This window comes from Salvelinus sp. IW2-2015, unplaced genomic scaffold (genome assembly GCF_002910315.2).
Source record: "Salvelinus sp. IW2-2015 unplaced genomic scaffold, ASM291031v2 Un_scaffold4837, whole genome shotgun sequence".
NCBI lineage: Eukaryota > Metazoa > Chordata > Actinopteri > Salmoniformes > Salmonidae > Salvelinus > Salvelinus sp. IW2-2015.
This window is the reverse complement of record NW_019946106.1, coordinates 21,736-36,664: the sequence shown is the minus strand read 5'-3', so window position 1 is coordinate 36,664 and position 14,929 is coordinate 21,736. Positions and strand designations below refer to the sequence as shown.

Here is a 14,929-nt window from a genome sequence, read left to right as displayed (position 1 = left end):
CACTGTGAAAGTACAAACATGACTAAATGGCTCGCCATTGTATATGGCTACAAAGGGCTTCTAATGGTGAGAGAAATTGCCAGAACCATGTTCAACACCCAGGATCCTTTTCAAACAAAGCTGATAATCTAGCTGATGGTTTTCCATATTTTCTTTAGTTTCTTGGATGTTTCCTGGCCTTGAGAACAAGGCATGCACATATCCATCTCCTCGATGACAGCAAGTACACAAGGCTGAGCATGTACCACGTGACCATCATGTCTATCATTGGAGCATCAGGGTGCTTCCTGACCCAGTATAACCCTAATGTGCAGCTCTTCATGGCTTTGGTGGTCATCTCCTGCTGTACCTGCACCCTGTGTCTGGTGTTCCTGCCCAAGGTGTCACCTGCCACATCTCTGAAACCTCCTCTTGTATACATGTTGAGCTCTCATGTTCAAATATCTCAATGTTCTCGTTTTACTTCCATTTCTCAGTGTATATTGTTTACAAATTGGTGTAGATGATGTTGGATGTAAACACTCGTCTTGAAAAATATAATTGAATGCTTCTGTCTTGTATCCTAGCTTGTAAAAATCAGAGACAATCCCAACCAAGTGGATCCAACTAGCTGGTTACAATGTGATCTTAACAAGGAGGATTCTGAGACCTCCAGTTCCTCTAGCAGTCTCAATCAGGGCAGATCTCTTGAAAGCCTGCGGACTGAAAACCAGCAGCTCCGGAGGAGAATCACAGAGGTGAGTTCTGACCCCTTGTCTTGAGTCTAAACAATTCACAGAACTTTAACCGTTGTAGGTTGAACACCCATCTGTTGTGRAGCTAATAATCATTAATGCCATTTCAGATGGTGGAACTTTGGGAATTAACAAAGAAATGGTCTTTGCAGATTGGTGACCAGTTGGAGGATGTCGCCATGCAAGTACTAGAGGAAGAGCTGAGTCCTCCCAGTCGACAGGGCCATGAAGTGACACTGAGAGCCCAGGTGTGCTCTGAGGATGTGCCCAGGATGAACAGGGAACACTTTGATGACATCAACTCACCTGAACAGTACAGGAAAATATATTACTCTGATACTAAAAGATACATTATGCAATACAAATATTTTCTATACTTTCTATATATACACTGAGTATACAAAACATTATGAACATGTGCTCTTTCCATGACATAGACTAACCAGGTGAATCCATGTGAAAACTATGATCCTTTATTATATTGTTAAATGGTCCACCACCCAAAGGACATCCAGACAACTTGAAACAACTGTGAGATAGCATTGGAGTCAATATGGGCCAGCATCCCTGTGGACCGCTTTCGACACCTTGTAGTCCATGCCTCAACGAATTGAGGCTCTTCTGAGGGCAAAGGGGGGGGGGGGGGGGGGGGGGGGGGGGGGGGGGGGGGTCGGTGCAACTCAATATTAGGAAGATGTATCTAATGTTTTGTACACTCAGTGTATATTTAAGTATATTTGTTATAGAAATATCTACTGTATATATTTAGAAATGAACGTCCTACACACTTGTTTTCCTTTGCAGAGTCCAACGAAGACTTTCCGTGCAGCTGCCAATTCTTCACCACGCCTACATGCCAGCCATTAGGGGAATGACTGACAGCTGTTCCAGCCTTCTGAGAAGTCCCGATGTCCCCAGTGCCCAACAGAGACAGATGCCACCATCGCATCGGGTCATGGTCACCGGGCTGTGACTGTATTTCCCTCTACAGTGAGTGACAATACGCTGGAAAAATTACAATATTCATTGAACTGCTCTGGTTCGACTGGCAGCTGGAAGTCAAATGACCTTCCTTTACCTTGACTGCCATAGCGTCATTCACATCTGAAGTCATGTTCGCGTCCAGACAAGTTCTAGATACATGTGGTGCTGACAAAAGTTTTGTGTGGTAAATTACAATAGCTGCTTTCTTTATGGATTTTTAGTTGATTGATTGCAGTGCAACTCATAGAATGGTCTCCTGATGGAAAAACAATAAAACATGTTGTCCGTTCCCCGTTTCCCAACATGGGAGTATCCTGTATTGCAGCAGGATACTGGCATGACTGTATTTGCACTCTTGGTAACTGCTCTGTGCTGTGGTATTGCTCTCTGGTACTGCTCTGTCATGTTGTCTCTGGGAATTTCCTGGTTTGCTAAAGCCAAGGATGAACTTTAAACTGTGTTCCAAGGCAGAAGTTAACCATTTACAGCAGTCAAATAAATAATTGATTGTCTTTCAAGACATTGCCTCTGTCCTGGAGAAAACAACATCTTGGCTATGTCTAAGCAAAAACAAGTTTATGTTATCAGTCTTTCAAAGATGATGAATAATCGCTTTGAGAGTATAACCTTTAAATGTGCATATTTGTAAAATAAAAAATAAAAAAATCTATATATAAGAAAAGGTGCTACAACTATTTTGCAATCCACTGTTGTGTGCCAGACAGTACTTTCTATTTGACGAGAATGTGCTGCAATAACAAAAAAGGGAGGAGTGTCTCAACTTGGGGTTTATAAAAAGGTAAATTATCTCACTGCACAAGTGTATTAGGTATCCACAACATCCTTGGGAAAAGGATCCTGCTATGTCTCCATCAGAACCGCATTCATCCTGCCAGCTCTTCTGGCCTTTTGGTTGGACATGTGGAATCCTCTTTCAGTGGTGGTAAGTTTGAACAACTATTTTGTAGAAATATCTATAAATATAGTATTATGATGTTATGTTGTTCATGTGTTATTATAACATTTCTCATAGTGGTGGAGGAACTACAATTATGACATATCTAAAATGTCTGACCTGAGGAAGCTGTACAACTCCAAGGTGTATGAAGCGGACAGAATGAGGAGACCCCTTGAAGGCATGTCTTTTCAGGTGGGGGTTCTCAGCCACTCAGGAGTCAGGTGAGTAACATCATATTATGTATGATATTTATAAAATAAGCCCACAAATGTCAGTTGTTTGTTACTGCAGATCTAGCACATCATGTTTATTATTTAAGAAATGGCCTAAACTATCCGCTATATCTAATCCTTCGTTGTTGATCCAAGTGACTTTGGCTGATGGCTCCAGTGGCTTGTCCATAAAGGGGATGGATTTGGCATCAGCACTCAGACTGTAGTGGTGGCTGCACGCCACATGAGTCGAGACTGGAAGGCAAGTATTCAATCAGCTTTCTTTCATAAGCCATTTTTATTGAAATGACTCTGTAGTGGCAAATACATAGTCGTTCAGATTAAAACATTGTTTTTCAAAAAACTTTTTGCAGAAAGTTGAAACCAAAAACTTTAGAGGAAGTAAGACGGTCTCCGATTTCGTCAAAGCTGGAGGCACTGACTACAGCCTCATCTTTGATAACTGCCATGATGCAGCTGGTCGGATGTGGGAGTGAAACAATATTTGATTTTTTTGATGAGGCTGCAGCAGTTACTATATTGTAGCTGCACTGGCCATTTCATATTGATGGATTGAGTTGAACAGAAATAAAGGCCAATGCATTGACGGACCGGAAATTCACATTCTTTTCATTCGTGTCATTTGCATCTCAGGGGAAAAAAGGGTATGTTGTGGTGATGTATTTATCCCGTTGTCATGCCTGTCACATTTTATGCAAGGCAATATTGCCCCTTTGATGAAAAAGTTTAGAATTGAACTCAAGGAGTGAGCATAACTTACAGTAACATTTCTGTGACAAAGCCCATGCAGGGCGAAAACTAAACATTGCACACACTTGCGTATCTACGACCATCACACAACACCACGGGCCAAACTCGTACGTCAAGCAGCATCTCTGTGAATGGAGTGCCTTTGTTCCATCAAGATGAAAAGTGACAGGCTGCTGCGCACTGTTTTCCACACGGTTGGGCTCAATCAGGGCCCCTCTAAATCAAAGACATGCCAGTCAGTTACAAAGCCTTTCACAAATATCGCTCGGACTGTCCCCAACTACTGTGGGAAATTCTAAACACTAATGTAGAGACAATGTTTGCACGACCGATGCAGTCAAAACAAGTGAGGGAGGGAGTGACTCTGATGAAAGTACAGAGCTCTCAGATCCTGTTTCAGAGCTGCTCTTCCTCTCGTTGTAAATTCCCTGGTTCTTCCTTTTTTTCTTTACAGCAGTTCAGCCTCTGTCTGGTTTGACCCTGCTGTCCCTTGTGTACAGCCTTGGGTATTCTTGCTTCATTGGTGGAACAGGTGCTTCCCAAGGTACTGTCCCCAAGATTCAAAACCAAACTGTCACTCTCCCAGTCTGGCACAAAAGGCTGTGTTTAATTTCTTTTGCCAGTTTCACAACCGCCATAGTACGTTAATGTGGTGTCGGGAGAATACCAGATCCTTCTATATCATCTGGTTTGGGGGATGGTGTTGACCATAGAGTTTTATAGCCTTTCTTCTGAGATCTCAGAAGTGGCGTCTGGGTGTCCATGTCCCTTAGAGCATCTTTGCTAGCTGAGCGAAAGTGTGTCTGTGTCCAGCCGTACACCACACAGTTCAGAAGGCCTTGAGAGGATGAAGTGAAGGCCTGGGATGAGGATGAGAAAGTARAAATTAASCCATGGACTGAGGTTGCACAYGTCTTGGATGTAGGTTTCAGAGCAGCTGGCAGTTTTACCTGTAAGATGTAGAGAATGACGCCCACAACTCCCTCCACTGATTTGGGGTTGTACAGAATCATGGCTGCCAGGAAGACTGCTGAAATGAAAAGGTAAATAAGGCAATATATCAAAAAGGAGAATGTGATTTTCAGCTGCTACAAATAGTTTAGCAAGCCCGGGGGGGCCCTAGGAGTCTGAGCTGGGTGAACACTACTGTAGTTACCTGGGCCCCAACAGAAGAAGAAGACAGAGGGGTAGAGGAGCATGTGTCGGTCCAGAACACRAAGCGACGCCCACTGCCTGTCGCCTAGGAAACCACTAGAACTCACACAACGTCTGTAAACAGTGCGGCTTTTCCCATGAGCACCTGGTGTAGACAAAAGACTGTGAAGCCAAGATACGTTTGAGTAAAATAAAAATAAGATGGTAACCATGGGATAGGCTGACTCACCACAATGCCAACAAAGGTGAGGAGGAACACTGCCAGGAAGACAGCAATACTGTACATGTGTACCAGGCGGCAAGCTGAGTCCACCTCCATCTTGCTCAAGTCAGTGGACATGAAGAGTGCCTCCGTGTGCATTAGAAGGCACCTAATATGCAGGAGAGGGACATTAGTCAAACCGTTATGCACCTCAAATCAACAAGAGATATGTATAAAAAAAACATTAAAGATGACAATTAAATCATATTAATTGACCAAACATTAGCACGGAAGTGCTTGATATGAATTCTGATTGCCTTACTAAAACCACAAACCTTATTGACACACAATTATCTTATCCCAAAGGAAACTCTCTCCGTGATAATGTTCCTACTTTGATGCATGCTACAGACCTACTTGTAAGGCTGGCTGAGGTTTGTGAACAGTGGTCCATGTTTCCTGTTACAAACACTGGCAGCATCAGCAGCACGGGGAGGACACTGGGAGAGAAACGGGGACAGGACATTTAGCATACTCCCTCTATTGGATGCATAATGACATCTACTGAACTTTAAATAGGTCAAGCATATACTAGGCCATCATTGTAAGTAACAATTTGTTCTTAACTGACTTGCCTGGTTAAATGAAGGTTAAATAAATACATGTAAATGAAATACTCTTTCTGTGAAATAGTACATGCTTACCATGACAGGACTGCAGCAATCTTGCTGAAGCTTCTCAGTTTGGTGGCACACTTCAACAAAACAGAGGCCAGACTTTAACCAAACAGTTAATATGGGGAAATACAGACAACCAAATGTGTCAGACATCAAAAGATAATTTGTCAGGTAGCACCTACTTGGGCGGGTATCCATGAAGGCTACTGTAGAATCTGTTATTTAGCCCAGAGTACAGGGTCCATACATAGTTCAATGTGTAGAAGAACGAGGTCATATACAGCATCTGTTAAAAGACAGGGGTTCTCCGTCAGTGGTCACCATGAATCAACCAACATTTACTTTATTTTAGTGGTGAGAAGAGTGGTGTGTTAATGGAATGGTGTTCCCTTTCTGCGTATCCATGGAGATTAGATATCTAGGACCATCATTGGTTTTGTTGTAGGGTTATATATCATGTTCCCTTTTGGTACAGAATATTCCAGTGCACAAGTACAAGGGAAATGGGTCAGCACATCCAGACTCCTTTGTCCCGATCTAACAGAATTGAAGAGGCTCAAATTGGGCTAGATTTGCTGCTCTACTTCATTTGGGCCGATCTAGATCAGCCTTGGTATCTATTTCTCAGAGTGAAACATTAAGTAATTCTTACTGTAAATGGATGGATTATATGTCTGTGTACATACCTGTTCAACGATGTGTAGGTTGTAGCAGGTCACATGGCTATCACAGTCCTGGGTGAACAGTACTGCTCCTATCAGCCAGCTGACTGCCAGCAGCAAGTCTGTCACACTCAGTAAGAACAATGGTGGATCTGCAGAGGAGGTAGTATTGGGCATTGTTTTGGAGTCTAAAGCAGTCATGGTATGTAGTAGGTTAATAATATTGTTATTATTAACAAAAAACAACAGATTGGATATATAGTGCCTTTCTACCAACTAAGGTAGGGTATAATATATGCTTAAATGCAAAACAATATAAACCAACTGTAGAGGGGATCATCTGTCGGGTTTGTAACTAACCTCAGGTGTCCTTATAAGGTGTTGGAAAGTTGCATAAACAATTATGGAACCTGAACCGACAATGCTGCAAAAAAACAACAAAAAACACATTGGGAAGAGCTCTTCATTTGACCTGTGTGATCACCAGATTGTACAATTACAAAGAGGTTGTAAATGCTGCGCCCTGCATACCTTAGACTGCCATAATCATCTTGATCCATCTGACTGCAAAGTACCCTTTACATGGGAAAGGTGTTGATTATAAACCAAAACAGTCACTATCCCTACCTGCAGAGGGCGAGGCAGATCCTATAACACTACTCGGTCAATTGGGAGAATAATCTCATCCACTTTCTACAGTGCGAGAGGTGGTCCCCCCCCAAAAGCCATGCTGCAGCACATGTGCATGTATGCCACAACTAAAATACACATTGCTGTACACTGTACAGTAGTTTAAATACAGGACAACTACAAATGAATAATCACAATACTTAATACTTAACACACTACTTGTAAATTACTTACAACAGTCCAGTCCTCGGCGTTGTTGTGTTTTGCTCCGTGTTGTTTGAGGCATCTTGCAAGACGAAATTTAACATTTTTCTTTCTAAGACTTAACTCAATTGTAGAATATATACATGTCGTTCCCAAAACAATTCAGCCATAGCTTAAAACATCAGAGACTAGTTGTGATTAGGCTGAGTAACCTAGACACGCACGGATCCAAACGAGTGGTTGTACAGCAGTTTAACGTACCGTAGAATGCAGGGCGCGCTCACTCTCCATTTGACCTTACCGGTTAATGCTTCGTACATGACCGCAACAAGTGTAGCCACTCATCATGGCGGTTTCATAATCTTATCATTTCCATTAGGCAATAGCTCAAAGCCTATTCACCCTTGTTGTTTTAATTTCAAGTCACCACTTAACCCTGCAATAACCTTGCCATGACAAAATAAACGCGATCGATGTGAAAAATATACACTGATTGTACAAAACACGAAGAACAGGTGGCTACGCAGCTACCACCATACCCCGTTCAAAGGCACTCAATATTTTGTCCTGCCCATTCACACTCTATGGCACACATACACAATCCATGTCTCCATTATCTCAAGGCTTAAAAATCCTTTTAACCGTCTCCTCCCCTTCATCTACACTGATTGAAGTGGATTTAACAAGTGACATTAATAAGGGCATAGCTTTCACCTGATTCACCTGGTCAGACTGTAATTGAAAGAGTCAGAGTGCAGTATAACTGCAGTTATACCACGGGTAGACAAAACATTTATTTTTACTGTTCTAATTCCGTTGGTAACAAGTTTATAATAGCAATAAGGACCTCAGGGGTTTGTGGTATATGGCCAATATACCATGGCTAAGAGCTGTGTCCAGGTCGTGCGTTAGAACAGCCCTTAGCCATGGTATATTGGCCATATACCACACCCCTCGTGCCTTTTGCTTAATTAGAGTGCAGTTATTCTGCAATTACTATGTCCAAAATACCACAGTTAACTGCAGTTACTACACTTTTACTGCAGTTTCAAAACTGCAATCTGTTTTTGTAAGGGAGGCTTTCATAATATTTAGTATGAAATAAAAGGCAAACAGGGAGATTATTTACACATGTACCTTTTATATTTCCTCCATCTGTGTTTTCAGATTAGTCTGTTCTGTAACATTTCCATTTGTTGGAATATGTATATACAGTTGGGGCRGCAGGTAGCCTAGTGTTTAGAGCGTGGGGCCAATAACCGAAAGGTTGCTAGATTTAATCCCCGAGCTGACAAGGTAAAAATCTGTCTAACTGCCCCTGAACAAGGCAGTTAACCCACTGTACCCAGGCCGTCATTGTAAATGAGAATTTGTTCTTAAAATAATTTGTTCTTAACTGACTTGCCTAGTTAAATATTGGTTACATTTATTTAAAAAAATGATATCCCCAGCTGGCTGCAGGTGGTAATAACACCGTAGATCCAAATCCTGTTTCCTGTTAAACATTTTATTTTTAAACCTGCAATACTCATTCATCATGCACRTTTATTAAAGCATAATAACAAATAAATATACAGTCGGAACAATTATTTAAACAAAAATATGACTCCAAATAAAATCTGACATTTAGAATGAAAGGCAACAACTTTTCAACGGAATCAGGCTACTTGAAACTCCTGAACCATCAGTGGGAAGGTGTCATTATTAAATGTAGGTTCTAGACAAAGTTATTTGAGCCAATGCTGACTGGTTTGATTATTAAACGTACACTCAGTTGGCAGTTTGTTAGGTACACCACCCCGTTCCCAAAAATGCTTAGCTTCTACAGACAGTGTGTCACGTGGCTGTGGCTTGCTATACACTGAGTGTCCAAAACATTAAGAATACCTGCTCTTTCCATGACATAGACATGCAACTCAATATTAGGAAGGTGTTCTTAATGTTTTGTACACAGTGTATGAAGCAGGCTTGAACTTTAAAATGGGCAAAACGAGTGACTTAAGCGACTTTGAGCATGGTATGTATGATCGTCGATTCCAGGCGCGCCGATTCCAGTGTCTCAGAAACGTCCGGCCTCCTGGSCTTATTATGCACGACAGTGTCTAGGATTTACCAAGAATGKTGCGACAAACAAAAAACATCCGATCAGCGGCAGTCCTATKGGCGAAAACAGATCGTTGTTGAGAGTTCGAAGGAGAATGGCAAGAATTGTGCAAGCTACAAACAGGCAAATAACGGCGCAGTAAACTGGGAACTGAGTGTATAATACAATCAGATGGATATTGTTGTGAAATCATAGTGAATGTGATCCTCCTTAAAAATATCTGTTGGAGTTTTGGTTATGATTGATTCAACTATGCAATTGYTTTCAGTTAATGAACATTACGGAAAATAACCGACATCATAAATAACTACATGACAAATAAAATGTAGACAAATATCGATGCCAAAACACCAAGGGACATATGATTTCTTCTCCCACCTGTGTAGAGAAGAATGGTGCCATTAGTTATGTGATATAACCATTTCTCATGTCAGTCTTGATAATTATCTTATACAAGAAGTATCATCAGTGGAGCACACATTAAGGTTGATATCTTCCTGTATTACAATTCATTCATAGACACTGTCATGCATTTTGATACTAAAATGCTTTCTAGGAGCAGCTCACAGCCGTACCGTTCTGAACCAGCATGCCCTCAGTGACAGAAGGGAGCCATTGTTAGGGGCTGGATCTATCTGCAGCAGCTTGCACATTAGAGGGTGATGTGGACACTGTCAAAGGGCTCGGACAGATAACTCTTCTTGAAATCTGGTCCAAAAGCACGGAAGATGGTCTTCATGTCCATTTCGTCCATGTGGAATCCATGATCTCCTTTGTTTACGTAGACGATCAACCGCTGTTGAAATTACATGCATATCATAATTGTTTTTATTTTTTAAATCTGTGATATTTTTACTTGACTATTTTTTACTTTATACATAGTATATGAAGTGTCTTTAAAGTTAATACCAGTACCTACCGAGTTTAAGTTGAAACCTAGATCAGCAATGACAATAATAGGCTGCATTCTGTCATTCTTGGACAAATGAAAGTTCTCTGGCATATCTTCCTTCTTGTAGACTGTGAGGTTTGGGGCCTTCATGAGAGCATCATAAACCTGCTGTTCCTTTCCTTTCTTCGTGTGATCATTCCAAACCCACCGTAGTCAAGGAGCTCAAAATAAACCAAGTTGAAGAAATTCAGGTATTTAGAGAGGATTATCTCATCTACAAGAGGTCTTTTTTTACGGTGGTCATGCCATGGTCAGAGGTTGATGTGATGTTCAGGTTGTCTGTCAAACCATCTCGCTGGATGGCCTCCCTCAGGTATCCGATGGTGCGGTCAATCTGCTTTATTATGGTTTTCCTGTCAGGATGGTCTGGTCCTTTGGCATGGCCCACGTTGTCAGGCTCTCCATAGTACAGAGTCACAAAGTCAAAATCTTCTTTGGTGAACCAGCTCAAAACAGTGTCAATATTCTGATGCCACTCTGTTTCGTTATCATCTTGTTGACCTGTTTCCTCACCACCGCCGGTTTACACTTTGACCACTGTAGTTGGCTCCTCCTCCTGGAAAGAAAAAGGAACCTGTCTTCAGCCCTGAAAGAGAAAAGGTATGTATGCTTGTTACGTCCGTCGTTAATGAGACAAGGTGCAGCGTGGTAGGCGTACATTTTCTTTCATATAAATGTTCCATCATTGTAATAGTCTGACAGTGGTTTCTGTAGCTGTCAGTAGGAGGACTGTAAGGTAAATCTGCATATTAGACAAATAACACTTGTGATATTTTATGTCCAGGATCAAATCATGACCAGTTCCTCACCTGGTTCTGTGCTGTAATCCACAACGGTAAGGCTCCATTGTCCCACCACTCAGACCTCTTCAAGGTAGCTTTATGGCCGACTTTCTTATGAGTTGTGGAATTAAACATCATATTGTGAACAACTCCATGATCCTCTATCCATCTCCCTGTGAGAGATATGAGAAGAAAATAGAATGATATGTAAATATTTTCTAATGCCAGCAACCTTCCAGTTTGAATTGTCTTTTCATCATGACATTATGATAAACAGTATCCAAAACCTCAGTGAWRTGTCTTATCAAGGATATCGAAGATGGCATTTACAACTTTAATTGCTGTACTATACTTATTTTTTATCACTGTCATATAAGAGAACATTTAGAAATTGTCTGTAGATTTGTGGGGTTTTCCTGCATTAACAAATGAAAACATAAGGTGATTTCCATTTCTCAGGAATAACTCTCGGGTCAGATTAAAGTGAGGTCAATTGCCCAGAGATAAAGTAAGCAGCACGTTTGAAGAGATTTGTATTTAAATAATTAGGACCCGAAGGATATGTACAGTATGTGCACATATACAGTGTACATTTTATTTATTTAATTTTTATTTKACCTTTTATTTAATTAGGCAAGTCAGTTAAGAACAAATTCTTATTTTCAATGACGGCCTAGGAACAGTGGGTTAACTGCCTTGTTCAGGGGCAGAACGACATAATAGATTGTCCTAAAAATCTGAAAGAACATTTAATTTACATTTTAGTCATTTAGCAGAGATAAGAGCGATTACAGGAGCAATTATGGTTAAGTGCTTCCTCAAGTGCACATCAACAAATTTTTCACCTAGTCAGCTCTTAACACTAGGCTACCTGCCACCAGAACACTGGCAAGTGAGGCTACTTTGTAACGTGAGTGAGATCATGGTCAGGACTGGGATTTTCTGGGCACATGCCACAAACAAAACTGTTTTTATGAAAAAACTGAAATATTTGACCAAAGAAATCAATTGTCAATAATCCATCTACAGTAGTAGGCTACATTTGACTTCAAAACCAGTTTAGAAACAGTAACTTGGGCCCGTAGTCACATTTTACCCAAGGAAATACTTCTTATTTTGTATTAATATGCACCTGGTTGAGAACTTCAAACAAGCTGCTCAAATGCACGCAACAAGTCAATAGCATTTTGTAACTCTCTGCCTTACCAGTTATGGTGATAAATGAAGATGGGACGTCATGGTGATAGCCGGAGGGGTGATGTACTTTGCCTTCACTCCACTTCCACTAACTTGTCCATGTGAGGGGTGTCTACGTCTTGATCATAGTCCCATCGGAAACCATCAAAGGAGATCACTAGCAACTTGTTGTGTGTCCCCTTGTTCAATGGTTTGCACTCTACACTGAGAAAAACTGCCATTCCCAATACAAATACAACCACATCTTGATGTCTTGGCTTGTCTGCACTAACTAATCCTGTTGAGCTTGATGGATGTCGTTTATAGTCATCATTGTGGTCAGGAAGATAACATGTGTTTCTGAGTGTTATCTTCAATGGACAAAACCTTGAATGTGCCTTGCTTTAATAGACAGGAGGGGTGTTATCAATTGTTATCTTGAGAGAGATTTCACCTAAGATGCCTAGAAATTAGTCTATGGACCCAAGAGTGTCGTTAACCCAAGACAAGATCTGTCTACTCAGCTACTCAGCATATAGGTAGAGTTATCTTTAGTTGTGGGTGAAGTAATGGGTCAGGTGGACCCTGTAATGATGCTCTAACAGCATCCAGACGCCTAGAGGTTAAACAAGGTATTTGACAGCTTCTACTCTATGCCTTGTACCTGGTAGACAGATCTTATTTTTTATTTAACCTTTGCTGTCCAAAATACTCCACCAACAGCTTCTGTCCAAGGCAATCCACCGTATCAACAAAACAATAAAACATGAACTGAAAATTCGTTGAAATATTAACTTTCCTAAAATCAATCTACTAAAATGTCATTGTACATGATATAGTATCTTATCTAGGTGACCTCGGACAGTGTCCAAACCCATTAGGGGTTGCAGCAGTGACTTTGCTGATAGCTGCTTTATTGAGGAAAAGTTTTACTTTCTATGACTGTTATACTGTATGTGGTTCTCTCACCTGGCTATCTTAAAATGAATCAATGAACTGTAGTCGCTCTGGAGCCATAGGAGGACGGCTCATTGTAACGTCTGAATGGAGTTCATGGAACGGTATAACAGATCAAACATATGGAAACCACATGTTTGACACCGTTCCATTCATTTCTTTCCAGCCATTACAATGAGCCGTCCTCCATAACTCCTGATTATTTGAAGTTAATGAGCTTTTATAAACTGTAACTGATCAGAAAGCAGTCCATCTGCTATGACACATTTCTACCCCCCTCCCCCAATAATATCAATAATATCAATATAATATCAATAAATACTCACATTTACCCTTTCATTGTTATTCATCATTCAATAATGTATGGAAATAGCCTACCAGAATGTTCATAGCAATGTACACTAAACAAACAAAAAATATAACGCAACATGTAAAGTGTTGGTCCCATGTTTCATGAGTTGAAATAAAACATCCAGAAATGTTCCATACGCACAAAAAGCTTATTTCTCTAATTTTGTGCACAAATATCTTTACATCCCTGTTAGTGTGCATTTCTCCTTTGCCAAATAATCCATCCACCTGACAGTTGTGGCATATCAAGAAGCAGATTAAACAGCATGATCACCTTGTGCTGGGGAAATAAAAGGCCACTCTAAAATGTGCAGTTTTCAAACAACACAATGCCATGTTTTTAGGAGCGTGCAATTGGCCTTCTGACTCCAGGAATGCCCACCAGAGCTGTTGCCATAGCATTTAATGTAATTTCTCTATTATAAGCCACCTCCAACATTATTTTATAGAATTGTCAGTAGTTTAAGAGAATTTTCAGTAGTCCAACCTGCCTCACAACCGCAGACCAAGTGTATGGCGTTGTGTGGGCGGGCAGTTTGCTGATGTCAACATTGTGAACAGAGTGCCCCATGGTGGCGATGTGGTTATGGTATGGGCAGGCTTAAGCTACAGACAACGAGCACAATTGCATTTTATCGATGGCTCATTTTACCGTGATGAGATCCTGAGGCCCATTGTCGTACCATTCATCTCTCCAACTCAACTCATGTTTCAGCATGATAATGCACAGCCCTATGTTGCAAGGATCTTTACACAATTCCTGGAAGCTGAAAATGTCCCAGTTCTTCCATGGCCTGCATATTCACCAACATGCCACCCATGAGCATATTTGGGATGCTCTAGATCGACGTGACGACAGTTGTGTCGTCGGACAGAGTGGAGCAACAGTGGGACAACATTCCGCAGGCCACAATCAAAAGCCTGATCAAATCTATGCCAATGAGATGTGTCCATGCATGAGACAAATGGCGGTCACACCATGGTAGATACACTCATCAACCATACTGACTGGTTTCTGATCCACACCCCTACCTTATATTTTAAGGTATCTGTGACCAACAGAAGCATGTCTCTATTCCTGTCATGTGAAATCACTAGTATAGGGCCTAATGAATGTATCAATTGACTGATTTCCTATATATTCTGTAACACTTACAAAACGTGTTTTGTAAGCCTATCAATACTTACACCCCTCATATCCTCTTGTCTTGTCCTCAAGAAGCCATAACTAACATAAATTAGTCACCTAAACCTAGGCCTAATGTGTTATAGGAAGGCGAATTACCTAGAGTGACCCATTAGTTCTGTCCGAACATTGCGCTTTTGCTGACTAGAGTCAACGATTACAGATGTGGTGGACCCCCCTACAACGTGGCAAGCTAGTACATATCACTCTTCAGTTTATGAGCAGGTAAATT

The 14,929-nt window shown here is 41.0% G+C and overlaps 2 protein-coding genes and 2 pseudogenes across 2 annotated transcripts; 2 read left to right on the top strand and 2 right to left on the bottom strand.

The window, feature by feature from the left end:
- The window catches only part of LOC112077705 (gamma-aminobutyric acid type B receptor subunit 2-like), a 10,260-nt pseudogene extending 7,729 nt beyond the window's left edge, over positions 1 to 2,531 (top strand).
- LOC139026462 (uncharacterized) lies at positions 2,317 to 3,496 on the top strand. The gene is given in 5 exon segments (XM_070441804.1): positions 2,317 to 2,338; positions 2,518 to 2,675; positions 2,764 to 2,916; positions 3,067 to 3,154; positions 3,267 to 3,496. Coding segments are annotated over 5 exon segments (540 nt in total). The 3' UTR covers positions 3,386 to 3,496.
- tmem116 (transmembrane protein 116) lies at positions 3,158 to 7,690 on the bottom strand. Its single transcript, XM_070441805.1, is given in 13 exon segments — positions 3,158 to 4,519; positions 4,610 to 4,689; positions 4,816 to 4,959; positions 5,040 to 5,185; positions 5,434 to 5,458; positions 5,461 to 5,516; positions 5,721 to 5,768; positions 5,873 to 5,979; positions 6,380 to 6,507; positions 6,712 to 6,786; positions 6,893 to 6,931; positions 7,216 to 7,239; positions 7,242 to 7,690. Coding segments are annotated over 13 exon segments (1,140 nt in total). The 5' UTR covers positions 7,294 to 7,690; the 3' UTR covers positions 3,158 to 4,303.
- A 1,831-nt stretch (positions 7,691 to 9,521) lies between these two features.
- On the bottom strand, positions 9,522 to 12,548 carry LOC112077703 (ectonucleotide pyrophosphatase/phosphodiesterase family member 7-like; annotated as a pseudogene).
- Between the last annotated feature and the right edge of the window lie 2,381 nt (positions 12,549 to 14,929).